Source organism: Ambystoma mexicanum, chromosome 7p (assembly GCF_040938575.1).
Source record: "Ambystoma mexicanum isolate Mex_15411 chromosome 7p, UKY_AmexF1_1, whole genome shotgun sequence".
Lineage (NCBI taxonomy): Eukaryota > Metazoa > Chordata > Amphibia > Caudata > Ambystomatidae > Ambystoma > Ambystoma mexicanum.
Genome location: NC_090939.1, coordinates 751,480,350 through 751,494,912, shown reverse-complemented (window position 1 = coordinate 751,494,912; position 14,563 = coordinate 751,480,350). Strand labels below are relative to the sequence as shown.

Sequence of the window (14,563 nt, the reverse complement as noted above, 5' to 3'; positions counted from 1 at the left end):
GATGGAAGGGAGTATAATAACGTCAGCACACTTTAAGAAGCAGCTTGCATGCACAGAAGATTACAAAACTGCTCTAAATAAATATATGACAGAAAGAGCGAGGAATAGCAGGCTAATTCAATGATGGAAGCGTTCGAGAAAAGGAAAAAAGTAGATGGGTGGTCCTAGCAGAATTAGCCTTAATTAGCACCAGTAAACTACAGTACTGAAAATAAAAATACAATCTCCCTGAAAACTATTGAAACCATTCAAAGCAATTGCGAAATACTTCAAAAAGCCCCAACATGTCTCCAGAAAGAGTTTAGCGATAACGCAAATCTCGCTAAAATGAAAAATAAAAAAACAAGAATTCTGATATACTCCGACTGTTACATTGACTTTGCAAAATTGTCCAGGTTTTTGGTTTGGGGCACATCTGAACTGTTTCCCCTCCCCTCCTCCGCTGCAACCGTTCTTTAATATCTGTTCGTGAATGTATTGCTCTCTGAGAGATAGCCCACACAACAGAGTTCTCTACCCACGTGTCCGCCTCCATCACCTATGTCACATCTGACAGTCGGCTAGAAAATACCATATATACATGTTCTGCTTAGCAAGGTTCTGGTAACAAACGATGCTGGAAAAAATTAACGCCTTTTCTGTAATTCAAAAGTTACACACTTGCATAAAAGGGGTTTTGAGAACACTAAACCCGAGGTGTGCTACAAAACACAAACGAGAAGGAAAAAAATCCTTTTAGAGCAGGATTTAGCACCCATCTTCAAACAGATTGGTATTAGGGATTTGACAGTTCGAGCTGTGTGCAAACTCATGTTAGCCCATCAGTTGACACTCATTGACAAGCAATTGTATAAGCCATAAAAACTGGACGGCGAAAGTCCCGCAGACAACTCTCTGGGCCCATGCGAGAGCGCGCTCCACTTTTGAACCATCAGCACGCCTACCCCTCACCTCTCTCTGTGTTGGTGCGGAACTCTGCACTGAAGCGATGTAGCGCTCCACCTCGGCCTTACTGCGCCTCATTATTGTTGCGTGATTTTGGAAGTCTTTTTAGCTTTCTATTCCGCTCTCTTCTTCGCTTTGCTTTGAAGGACTCCAAAACAAGCGCGCTCGGTGACGTCCAGATCAACGCCGGCAAATGAGTGGGAAGGGGTTTCCTCGTAGTAAACACAGAGAAAGGACTGGCTGTAGGTCTCCAAGTTTGAATGCTGATGCAGATTGCAGAAGGGAAAGGTCCAGAGAGGCGGACCTCTAAGCACTGGGGAGAGAAACGGTGCAGCTCAACATTTAAAAGTGCGGGCCATGTAAAGATGACATCCAGCTCATCGTCAGCAAAACGCGCACGATTGTGTTGAGGACTTGCAGTTTGATGATTATGTGATGCTCGACTTTTAATTTCTAGAGTCAATAGAGGAAAGTAAAAAAGTAAAAGCTGTCTCAAAGACGTTTAAACAAACCCATTGTAAGATGGCGCTTTTCATAAGTGGGACTCTACGAGACACTTCTGTCTCTTTTTGTGTCCGTAGCTTGGGCAAGCTGTGTCACCCGCAGCTAGGCGACATTGCGTCACTGATACGCGACGGAGGAATTCCGTGGTAGTAGGCGGCATAAATAAATAGGAAGGCTATCTTTATCAACTGTCCATATTGTGTGCGCAGAAAAGTTGATTTTTTTTTTGTATTTGCAGAGCAGCAAATGTGTGGTCTCATCAGGGCTGGTTTACTCACTTTTGGTTACCTCCATGACCTTCCTCGACCCAGTTTTCTTTTACGGTATCCATACATGCCAATTGTCAACCTCCCCTCCCGCCTCCAGATGTTCCATTGCTATTTTTCACGGTATACCGCTTAAAATAACTAGCCCCCATTTCCAACCCACCTTTTTATTCCCACTGTTTTACATGTCCTGTCTGTTTTAACGTGCTGTGGGTATTGCGTGTGTATAACAATCCCAGCATAGAGGGCCGGTGTAACGTCATAAAATGCGATACCTGCTTACTGAGCAAGAGTAGTGCATCTGCGCATGCTCAGAAATGCATCAACAGGAACAGGATAGCATTGTCTGTCAGCCTCCCAACCCTTTTAAAAGCATTCACATGGAATCGTTGTTCAGTATCGAGGACATACACAAACAACTGATGCTCACTACCAAAGAAGAGGAGGAAGCCCCTGCTTCTCACGAGAAGCCTGCGTCTGATTCTGCTGAGAAACCCATGCCTGAGTGGCAGCGCATGGGTGATTAAAGAAACACAACAATAAGCCACAGGGAAATTAACTGCTAGGAGTTAACTTCCCCGCTCTTATTGGCTTCTTCACTTTACTATCGCAGGCTCCGACCCTTGCGGCTAAATTTCAATGCTAGAATGAATTAAGGAATGCAATATCAGGTGAATTAATCCGTTCGTAAGCAATGATAGAATGAATTCACTATCAGTTAAAGGAATGTGCCTTTCCATGGACTGATGGATGCGCTCTCAGGTTAATGAAACTACGCATTAATTACTTTAAACATTGTAAAAAAAAACTGCTAAAAATACAGTGATATCGCTGCCTCCTATGGGCATTTATGATGAAATAATCTGTCTTTTCGATGGGACAGTTGACTGAATGTGCTTTGTGATGGAAACATGGGCGTGTGTATGAAATTATTGCTCAAATAACTTATTTACATAGTTTCTCACCTGCAACCCGTAACCTAGTAAGCCTAAGTATCTACAATCTTATGTCACTTATGTAACCATGTAACCTGCGTATCTACGTAACCTATACGCTGGTATGGAACTGTAACACCACTGTTTTCTACTGCCAAGAACAGCGCCTAGCTGCTCTCGGGTTCAGCGCGCTAGACACAATGCTAAATAAATAAATATGCTCTCAGGTTTATTAATGGACCTTTGTATAGAATTATTGATTGAATATTTGCACTCTCAGGCGAATTAATCGGGCTGAGTGTGGCGGGAATGAGTGAATGCACACTCATGTAAATGAAAGTAACTTTGCACATAATAAATGAGTGATTACATGCACAACACCTATTCCTGTGCAGTTTCAGTGATACAAGACTCTGCACTGCAGAACATTGTATGCACAGTGCTGACCATGTACATGAAAATGTGCACACTTGTATAAATAGCACTAAAGTCAGAAAAGTCACCCTGACTTGACTCCAGCAGCAGTGGCAGGCTGGCAGTGGTACTTGTTGCAAGTTGCCAGCCAGCCTGCCTGCATCTTGCTTGCTTCCAGCGATTGCATTCAGAAAGGTAAGACAGAAGACAAAAGGTAGGACCCAGGGTCAAGTCATTAAAAAACAAGCATTGGCAATGCCAACAGTTTGGGCTTTTGTTATCTGCCAAATGCCTAATATTTCTACACTAGCAAAAACTATTGGCTTTGACAATGTCAGAGGTCCATTGGCCCTGATTAAGGAGGGGTTGGAGAGTGCTCCTTCCCCCAAGCCAGTCAGAGTGACTGACTACGTGATAGGTCTCCGGAGGAGAATGTCGCACATGATGACAGAAGCAAGCGATAACTTGAAAGCTGGACAAGCATTGGTCAAGCACTGGCACGATCAAAAGGCTAACATGGTTGAGTTCGCTCAAGACCAGCTCGTTCTCGTTATGATCCCAACAAGGCAGAGGGCCTTGCAAGATAAATGGATGGGACCCTTCAGAGTTGTGGGTAAACTCGGAGAGGTCAACTATCTGGTGGACTTGGGCAATCCCAAGGAGGCTCCGACAGTCTTCCGCACCAACCGACTTAAAGCGTATATCTCACGACCTGATGTAGGAGCGTTGCTTCTAGCATCATCGGAGGAAGAAGAAGAGAGTGAAGCTTTTCCGGATCTCCTCAGAGGCTTACCTTTAGATGAGAAAATTGAAGGAGTAAATCTCTCCTCCAATCTGACACCCGAGCAACAAGAAGAGTGCAAATCTATGTTAAATCAGTTTGCCTCTCTGTTCTCGCTGTCACCAGGCTTGACCCCTTGGGGCCAGCACGACATACTCACTGGTGACTGTCTGCCAGTCAAGAGCAGAGGATACCGAATGTCAGAAAACGTACAAACCCACATCAAAGGTGAGGTCAGCAAGATGCTTGACCTCGGGGTAATAGAACCATCTACTAGTCCATGGTCTAGCCCAGTTGTGTTAGTACCAAAGGCCGGATCTAAAGAACTTAGATTCTGCGTGGATTATAGAGCTCTTAATGCAGTCACCAAGACTGATGCCCACCCTTTGCCAAGAACAGATGAGTTGGTGGACAAACTTGGCGCCGCCAAGTTCCTCAGCACATTTGACTTAACGTCAGGCTATTGGCAAATAGCCCTGACAGACCATGCCAAGGAGAAAACTGCATTTTCTACCCCCGTTGGCTTATACCAGTTTAAGGTAATGCCTTTCGGATTGAAGAATGCACCTGCTACGTCTCAACGGATGGTAAAACAGGTTCTGAAGGGGATGGAGGACTTCTGCATGGCATACTTGGATGACATCGCAGTGTTCAGCCATTCCTGGGAAGAACATGTAACCCACCTGAGAGATGTTTTGCAGGCTCTTGGACGAGCCAATCTGACCATAAAGGCGAGTAAATGCCAAATTGGACAGAGTAAGATAGTCTACCTTGGACATGAGGTAGGCGGTGGAGAAATAAGGCCTTTGCTCAGTAAGATTGAAGCTGTGCAAAATTGGACAACACCGACTACTCAAACCCAAGTGAGAGCCTTCCTAAGCCTCACTGGGTATTACAGGAATTTCATAGAGAACTATGGGACCATAGCTTCTCCACTGAATGTCATCTCCTCGCCCAAATTTCCTAAAAAGGTTAAATGGAACGAGGAGTGCAATCAGGTTTTTGAAAACCTGAAAAAGGCTCTTTGCCAAGCCCCAGTACTCAGAGCTCCTGATTACCGCCAACACTTCATTGTGCAGACAGATGCTTCAAATGTAGGGATAGGTGCCGTACTCAGTCAACTGGATGGGAAAGGTAGGGAGCACCCCGTTTGCTTTATCAGCCGCAAGCTGAAGGATCCTGAAACAAGGTTGGCAACAATCGAAAGAGAGTGCTTTGCTATCGTGTGGGCTCTGAAGAAGTTTAGGCCGTACTTGTATGGTTCTACTTTTGTCATTCAGACTGACCACCAACCCTTGAGATGGTTAATGCAAATGAAAGGGGAAAACCCAAAACTATTGAGATGGTCGATCTGCCTGCAAGGGTTTGCAAGTCTCCATTGGCTTTACTAGACCTAAATTTACTAACAGAACTAGTACCAACCATCTTATTGTGCACGTACTAGTAGGGGTAATTCGATTACCCCTGGATCTGTTATTCGAGGGGGCACTGTCCCGTCCCCCCTCGTCGAGTTTTGGCTGGTGGCAGTGGAAACTACTTGTTATGTTCGACCCCGGACATAACCCTATGGGATTCGTCCCATTGTCGGAGATTGATACTTTTTCTCGTTAATCTCTAACGTACCACCGATCTACTTATCTTAAATAAGTTTGTCGGATGGTATTTTCTGCCAGAACTCGGTTTGTAAAATGGCGTCTGTGTTCGTCTCTGTGACTCCTAAACCAAAGGTCGAGCCCTTTGTCCCACTTTTGGCGGGCTCTGTACAGAGCCCCTCCAAAAGTGGTGCCATTCTGTCTGGGTTACCACAGAGGTGTGGGAGGGGGTTTAGGCACCCTGGACCGAGTTGCCTTGCCAACCGCGGTCGCACTCTGGAGTGATTGGCCCAAGTGGTGAGCATCCCTGCTCACCACTCAGCATGTGTTGATTGACAGCTAGGCTGAATGAATGGGGGTTTTCTGCATAAAAGCAGGGCTTTTGGGAGTGGATCTTTAGAAGTCGCCACAGGACCTAAGAATCCGACGAGGGTAACGCTGAGCCGACCTGCACGACGACACCTCCGGTGGAGCCCTGCGGAACCGACTCACCACTTCCCGACGAAAGAGGAGATCTCCCTGCCGGAGAGTCTCTTCCCCTGGCTGGTGGGAACAACCAGTCCCCTTTGCTTTTTATTCGCCTCAGGACGCAGTGGTCGAATTGCCCGTGCAGAGCACCTCGGCAACCGGATAGCCACTACCCCTGTACCGCGACCAAAAGGTGGTGCCTTGTGACGGAGCACTCCGCGGCTGGTCTCTTCCCTGGTGGTGCACCGGACTTCACTTTTCTTCGACAACGAGATCATCTCTACTCTTGGCAAAGACCCGACGTGCATCCACCACCAGGAACAACTACCCCCGCCGGAGCTGCCCTCCACAACAAGGTACCGTGTCCGCCTGGCTTCCCTTTCGATCGGTTCGAGAGAGGTGTCTTAATCCTCTCCTTTCCGTTGGGTCGCCTCCAAGCTTTTCTCATTTATTGTTCTGAACTGGTTCAATCTGCCGATAACAATTTGCTACAAAGACTTGAATGCATCTCCGCTAGAGACTTTTTGGGACATCGCGCCTTGCCTCTCTCCGAGTGGGCCTGGCCTCTGAACTTTATGCTCTCTTGTGATTCTTGCCTTCTTGCCGTGCATTTTACCCGCGAAGTATTGAACTGCGTTGATTTCGTAACCTGCCTATCTTTTTTTTCTCCCGTCCTAACTAATATTCGAGTGTCATCTAGGTTGAGGTATACACCTCTGTCTGAAAATAAGAGGTACCAGTAGAACCTAGAGTTGTCGAAGTATTGTTAGGGGGATTGATCGTTTCTTCTTCGTAGAGTAATTGTGATTGATTTGTTTGCGGTGATAGTGTCATAGTGTTTTTTTATAGATGTTCCGTTATAAATAAATGCCGTAATATCTTTACACTAAGTCTCGTTGCTTTTTGCTTGCCTTACTGTGAAGAATTGCCCTATCTTGTATACTCCACATACTGCTTAACTCTTCTTGAGGGAAGTCTGACTGCTCAGCCACAGCTGCCAACAGTGAATCTGTGTGGTGCAGACTGCTACCAAGTGGGTTTACTGCCAACACCTGTAGTCCTAAATCTTTTGCAGTGGTCCCAGAGGGAACTGCACAGGTTTCCGCCTAACACCTTCCAGAAGGGACACCAGCCCCCATCACCTGTGACACCTCGTGCAGGAAGCCCCCTCCAGAAGGGACACCCCCTGCAGGCACCCCCCTCGAGAAGGGACAGCCCCCTCCAGAAGGGACACCACCCCCAGCCCCCATCACCTGTGACACCCCCTGCAGGCAACCCCATCCAGAAGGGACACCCCTGCAAGCAGCCCCCTCCAGAAGGGACACCAGCCCCACCCCTATCACCTATGACACCCCCTACAGGCAGCATCCCCCCCAGAATGGACACCACCCCATCACCTGTGACACCCCCTGCAGGCAGCCCCCTCCAGAAGGGACACCTCCTGCAGGCAGCCCCCTCCAGAAGGGACACCAGCCCCTATCACCTATGACACCCCCTACAGGCAGTCCCCTCCAGAAGGTACCACCACCCCCATCACCTATGACACCCCCTGCAGGCAGCCCCCCCAGAATGGACACCACCCCATCACCACCCCATCACCTGTGACACCCCCTGCAGGCAGCCCCCTCCAGAAGGGACACCAGCCCCCATCACCTGTGACACTCCCTGCAGGCAACCCCCTCCAGAAGGGACACCATCTCCAGCCCCCATCACCTATGACACCCCCTACAGGCAGCGCCCTCCAGAATGGACACCAGCCCCCATCACCTGTGACACCCCCTTCAGGCAGCCCCTTCCAGAAGGGACACCAGCCCCCATCACCTGTGACACCTCATGCAGGAAGCCCCCTCCAGAAGGGACACCCCCTGCAGGCACCCCCCTCCAGAAGGGACAGCCCCTGCAGGCAGCCCCTTCCAGAAGGGACACCACCCCCAGCCCCCATCACCTGTGACACCCCCTGCAGGCAGCCCCGTCCAGAAGGGACACCCCTGCAGGCAGCCCCCTCCAGAAGGGACACCAGCCCCACCCCTATCACCTATGACACCCCCTACAGGCAGCATCCTCCCCAGAATGGACACCACCCCATCACGACCCCATCACCTGTGACACCCCCTGCAGGCAACCCCCTCCAGAAGGGACACCCCCTGCAGACACCCCCCTCCAGAAGGGACACCACAACCCCAGCCCCCATCACCGTTGACACCCCCTGCAGGCAGCCCCCTCCAGAAAGGACACCACCTGCAGGCAGCCCCCTCCAGAAGGGACACAACCCCCAGCCCCCATTATCTGTGACACCCCCTGCAGGCAGCCCCCTCCAGAAGGGACACCATCCCTCAGCCCCCATCACCTATGACACCCCCTACAGGCAGGCCCCTCCAGAATGGACACCAACCCCCATCACCTGTGACACCCCCTGCAGGCAGCATCCCCCCAGAATGGACACCACCCCATCACCACCCCATCACCTGTGACACCCCCTGCAGGCAGCCCCCTCCAGAAAGGACACCACCTGCAGGCAGCCCCCTACAGAAGGGACACCACCCCCAGCCCCCATTACCTATGACACCCCCTGCAGGCAGCCCCCTCCAGAAGGGACACCATCCCCCAGCCCCCATCAACTATGACACCCCCTGCAGGCAGCGCCCTCCAGAATGGACACCAGCCCCCATCACCTGTGACACCCCCTGCAGGCAGCCACCTCCAGAAGGGACACCCACTGCAGGCAGCCCCCTCCAGAATGGACACCAACCCCCATCACCTGTGACACCTCCGCCAGGAAGCCCCTTCCAGAAGGGACACCTCCTGCAGGCAGCCCCCTCCAGAAGGGACACCAGCCCCCAGCCCCTATCACCTATGACACCCCCTACAGGCAATCCCCTCCAGAAGGTACCACCACCCCCCATCACCTATGACACCCCCTGCAGGCAGCCCCCCCAGAATGGACACCACCCCATCACCACCCCATCACCTTAGACACCCCCTGCAGGCAGCCCCCTCCAGAAGGGACACCAGCCCCCATCACCTGTGACACTCCCTGCAGGCAGCCCCCTCCAGAAGGGACACCATCTCCAGCCCCCATGACCTATGACACCCCCTACAGGCAGCACCCTCCAGAATGGACACCAGCCCCCATCACCTGTGACACCCCCTGCAGGCAGCCCCTTCCAGAAGGGACACCAGCCGCCATCACCTGTGACACCTCGTACAGGAAGCCCCCTCCAGAAGGGACACCCCCTGCAGGCACCCCCCTCCAGAAGGGACAGCCCCTGCAGGCAGCCCCCTCCAGAAGGGACACCACCCCCAGCCCCCATCACCTGTGACACCCCCTGCAGGCAGCCCCCTCCAGAAGGGACACCAGCCCCACCCCTATCACCTATGACACCCCCTACAGGCAGCATCCCCCCCAGAATGGACACCACCCCATCACCACCCCATCACCTGTGACACCCCCTGAAGGCAGCCCCCTCCAGAAGGGACACCCCCTGGAGGCACCCCCCTCCAGAAGGGACACCACAACCCCAGCCCCCATCACTGTTGACACTCCCTGCAGGCAGCCCCGTCCAGAAGGGACACCACCTACAGGCAGCCCCCTCCAGAAGGGACACAACCCCCAGCCCCCATTACCTGTGACACCCCCTGCAGGCAGCCCCCTCCAGAAGGGACACCATCCCCCAGCCCCCATCACCTATGACACCCCCTACAGACAGCCCCTTCCAGAAGGTACACCTCCCCCATCACCTATGACAACCCCTGCAGGCAGCACCCTCCAAAATGGACACCACCCCCCAGCCCCATCACCTGTGACACCCCCTGCAGGCAGCCCCCTCCAGAAGGGACACAACCCCCCGGCCCCCATCACCCATGACACCCCCTGCAGGCAGCCCCCTCCAGAAGGGACACCAACCCCCAGCCCCCATCACCTGTGACACCCCTTCAGGCAGCCCCCTCCAGAAGGGACATCCCCTGCAGGCAGCCCCCTCCAGAATGGACACCACCCCTAGCCCCCCATCACCTATGACACCCCCAGCAGGCAGCCCCCTCCAGAAGGGACACCACCCCCCTGCCCCCATAACCTGTGACACCTCCTGCAGGCAGGCCCCTCCAGAATGGACACCAACCCCCATCACCTGTGACACCCCCTGCAGGCAGCCCCATCCAAAAGAGACAACCCTGCAGACAGCCCCCTCCAGAAGAGACACCAACCCCCAGCCCCCATCACATATGACACCCCCTGCAGGCAGCCCCCTCCAGAAGGGACACCACCCCCCCAGTCCCCATCACCGGTGACACCCCCTGCAGGCAGCCCCCTCCAGAAGGGACACCAGCCCCCATCACCTGTGACACCCCCTGCATGCAGCCCCCTCCAGAAGGGACACCTCCTGCAGGCAGCCCCCCGAGAAGGGCCACCACCCCCCAGCCCCCATCACCTGTGACACCCTCTGCCGGCAGCCCCCGCCAGAAGGGACACCATCCCCCAGCCCCCATCACCTACCTGTGACCCCCCCTGCAGGCGGCCCCCTCCAAAAGGGACACCCCCCGAGCCCCCATCACCTATGACAAGCCCTGCAGGCAGCCCCCTCCAGAAGCGACACCACCCCCCAGCCCACTTCACCTGTGACACCTCCTGCAGGCAGGCCCCTCCAGAATGGACACCACCCCCAATCACCTGTGACACCCCCTGCAGGGAGCCCCATCCAGAAGGGACAACCCTGCAGGCAGCCCCCTCCAGAAGGGACACCAACCCCCAGCCCCCATCACATATGACACCCCCTGCAAGCAGCCCCCTCCAGAAGGGACACCACCCCCCCAGTCCCCATCACCGGTGACACCCCCTGCAGGCAGCCCCCCCCAGAAGGGACAACAGCCCCCATCAACTGTGACACCCCCTGCATGCAGCCCCCTCCAGAAGGGACACCTCCTGCAGGCAGGCCCCCCAGAAGGGACACCACCCCCCCAGCCCCCACCACCTGTGACATCCCCTGCAGGCAGCCCCCTCCAGAAGGGACACCAGCTCCCAGCCCCCATCACCTGTGACACCCCCTGCAGGCAGCCTCCTCCAGAATGGATAACCACTGCAGGCAGTCCCCTCTAGAAGGGACACCACCCCCAGCCCCCATCTCCTGTGACACCCCCTGCAGGCAGCCCCCTCCAGAAGAGACACCCCCTGCAGGCAGCCTCCTCCAGAAGGGACACCACCCTCAGACCCCATCAACTGTGACACCCCCTGCAGGCTACCCCCTCCAGAAGGGACACCAGCCCCCATCATCTGTGACACCCCATGCAGGCAGCCCCCCAGAAGGGCCACCCAGTGCAGGCAGCCCCCTTCAGAAGGGACACTAGCCCCATCACATATGACACCCACTGCGGGCAGCCCCGTCCAGAAGGGACACCCCCTGCAGGCAGCCCCCTCCAGAAGGGACACTAGCCCCCATCACCTATGACACCCTGCAAACATCCCCCTCCAGAAGGGTAACCCCTTGCAGGCAGCTCCCTCCAGAAGGGACACCACCCCCAGCCCCCATTCCCATTACCTGTGACACCCCCTGCAGATAGCCCTATCCAGAAGCGACACCATCCCGAGCCCCCATCACCTATGACACCCCCTGCAGGCAGCGCCCTCCAGAATGGACACCAGCCCCCATCACCTGTGACACCCCCTGCAGGCAGCCCCCTCCAGAAGGGACACCTGCTGCAGGCAGCCCCCTCCAGAAGGGACACCAGCCCCCATCACCTGTAACACCTCCTGCAGGAAGCCCCCTCCAGAAGGGACACCCCCTGCAGGCAGCCCCCTTCAGAAGGGACACCAGCCCCACCCCCCACCCCCTATCACCTATGACACCCCCTACAGGCGGTCCCATCCAGAAGGTACCGTCACCTATGACACCACCTGCAGGAAGCATCCCCCCAGAATGGACACCACCCCATCACCACCCCATCACCTGTGACACCCCCTGCTGGCAGCCCCCTCCAGATGGACACCCCCTGCAGGCAGCCCCCTCCAGAAGGGACACCACAACCCCAGCCCCCATCACCGTTGACACCCCCTGCAGGCAGCCCCCTACAGAAGGGACACCACCCCCAGCCCCCATTACCTGTGACACCCCCTGCAGGCAGCACCCTCCAGAAGGGACACCAGCCCCCATCACCTGTGACACCCCCTGCAGGCAGCCCCCTCCAGAAGGGACACCAACCCCCATCACCTGTGAGACCTCCGCCAGGCAGCCCCCTCCAGAAGGGACACCTCCTGCAGGCAGCCCCCAGCCCCTATCACCTATGACACCCCCTACAGGCAGTCCCCTCCAGAAGGTACCACCACCCCCCATCACCTATGACACCCCCTGCAGGCAGCCCCTCCAGAATGGACACCACCCGATCAACACCCCATCACCTGTGACACCCCCTGCAGGCAGCCCCCTCCAGAAGGGTCACCAGCCCCCATAACCTGTGACACTCCCTGCAGGCAGCCCCCTCCAGAAGGGACACCATCTCCAGCCCCCATCACCTATGACACCCCCTACAGGCAGCACCCTCCAGAATGGACACCAGCCCCCATCACCTGTGACACCCCCTGCAGGCAGCCCCTTCCAGAAGGGACACCAGCCCCCATCACCTGTGACACCTCGTGCAGGAAGCCCCCTCCAGAAGGGACACCCCCTGCAGGCACCCCCCTCCAGAAGGGACAGCCCCTGCAGGCATCCCCCTCCAGGAGGGACACCACCCCCAGCCCCCATCACCTATGACACCCCCTACAGGCAGCACCCTCCAGAATGGACACCAGCCCCCATCACCTGTGACACCCCCTGCAGGCAGCCCCTTCCAGAAGGGACACCAGCCCCCATCACCTGTGACACCTCGTGCAGGAAGCCCCCTCCAGAAGGGACACCCCCTGCAGGCACCCCCCTCCAGAAGGGACACCCCCTGCAGGCACCCCCCTCCAGAAGGGACAGCCCCTGCAGGCAGCCCCATCCAGAAGGGACACTTCTGCAGGCAGCCCCCTCCAGAAGGGACACCAGCCCCACCCCTATCACCTATGACACCCCCTACAGGCAGCATCCCCACCAGAATGGACATCACCCCATCACCTGTGACACCCCCTGCAGGCAGCCCCCTCCAGAAGGGACACCCCCTGCAGGCACCCCCCTCCAGAAGGGACACCACAACCCCAGCCCCCAATCTCTGTTGACACCCCCTGCAGGCAGCCCCCTCCAGAAGGGACACCACCTGCAGGCAGCCCCCTCCAGAAGGGACACAACCCCCAGCCCACATTACCTGTGACACCCCCTGCAGGCAGCCCCCTCCAGAAGGGACACCATCCCCCAGCCCCCATCACCTACCTATGACACCCCCTACAGGCAGCCCCCTCCAGAATGGACAACAACCCCCATCACCTGTGACACCCCCTGCTGGCAGCATCCCCCCAGAATGTACACCACCCCATCACCACCCCATCACCTGTGACACCCCCTGCAGGCAGCCCCCTCCAGATGGACACCCCCTACAGGCAGCCCCCTCCAGAATGGACAACAACCCCCATCACCTGTGACACCCCCTGCTGGCAGCATCCCCCCAGAATGTACACCACACCATCACCACCCCATCACCTGTGACACCCCCTGCAGGCAGCCCCCTCCAGATGGACACCCCCTGCAGGCAGCCCCCTCCAGAAGGGACACCACAACCCCAGCCCCCATCTCCTGTGACACCCCCTGCAGGAAGCCCCCTCCAGAAGAGACACCCCCTGCAGGGAGCCTCCTCCAGAAGGGACACCACCCTCAGACCCCATCAACTGTGACACCCCCTGCAGGCAACCCCCTCCAGAAGGGACACCAGCCCCCATCAACTGTGACACCCCCTGCAGGCAACCCCCTCCAGAAGGGACACCAGCCCCCATCATCTGTGACACCCCATGCAGGCAGCCCCCCAGAAGAGCCACCCAGTGCAGGCAGCCCCCTTCAGAAGGGACGCTAGCCCCATCACATATGACACCCACTGCGGGCAGCCCCCTCCAGAAGGGACACCCCCTGCAGGCAGCCCCCTCCAGAAGGGACACTAGCCCCCATCACCTATGACACCCTGCAAACATCCCCCTCCAGAAGGGTAACCCCTTGCAGGCAGCTCCCTCCAGAAGGGACACCACCCCCAGCCCCCATTACCTGTGACACCCCCTGCAGATAGCCCTATCCAGAAGCGACACCATCCCCCAGCCCCCATCACCTATGACACCCCCTGCAGTCAGCGCCCTCCAGAATGGACACCAGCCCCCATCACCTGTGACACCCCCTGCAGGCAGCCCCCTCCAGAAGGGACACCTGCTGCAGGCAGCCCCCTCCAGAAGGGACACCAGCCCCCATCACCTGTGACACCTCCTGCAGGAAGCCCCCTCCAGAAGGGACACCCCCTGCAGGCAGCCCCCTTCAGAAGGGACACCACCCCCACCCCCCACCCCCTATCACCTATGACACCCCCTACAGGCGGTCCCATCCAGAAGGTACCGTCACCTATGACACCACCTGCAGGCAGCATCCCCCCAGAATGGACACCACCCCATCACCACCCCATCACCTGTGACACCCCCTGCAGGCAGCCCCCTCCAGTTGGACACCCCCTGCAGGCAGCCCCCTCCAGAAGGGACACCAAAACCCCAACCCCCATCACCGT

General features: G+C 56.1%; 1 protein-coding gene across 1 annotated transcript in view; it reads right to left on the bottom strand.

Annotated features, from left to right (window-relative positions):
• Positions 1-1,252, bottom strand: part of LOC138526300 (E3 SUMO-protein ligase RanBP2-like) — a 1,418,318-nt gene extending 1,417,066 nt beyond the window's left edge. Inside the window, exon 1 of the mRNA XM_069636875.1 lies at positions 952-1,252. Coding sequence (XP_069492976.1) covers positions 952-1,023 — 72 coding nt within the window. The 5' untranslated portion in view covers positions 1,024-1,252. The remainder of the gene's footprint in view (positions 1-951) is intronic.
• Between the last annotated feature and the right edge of the window lie 13,311 nt (positions 1,253-14,563).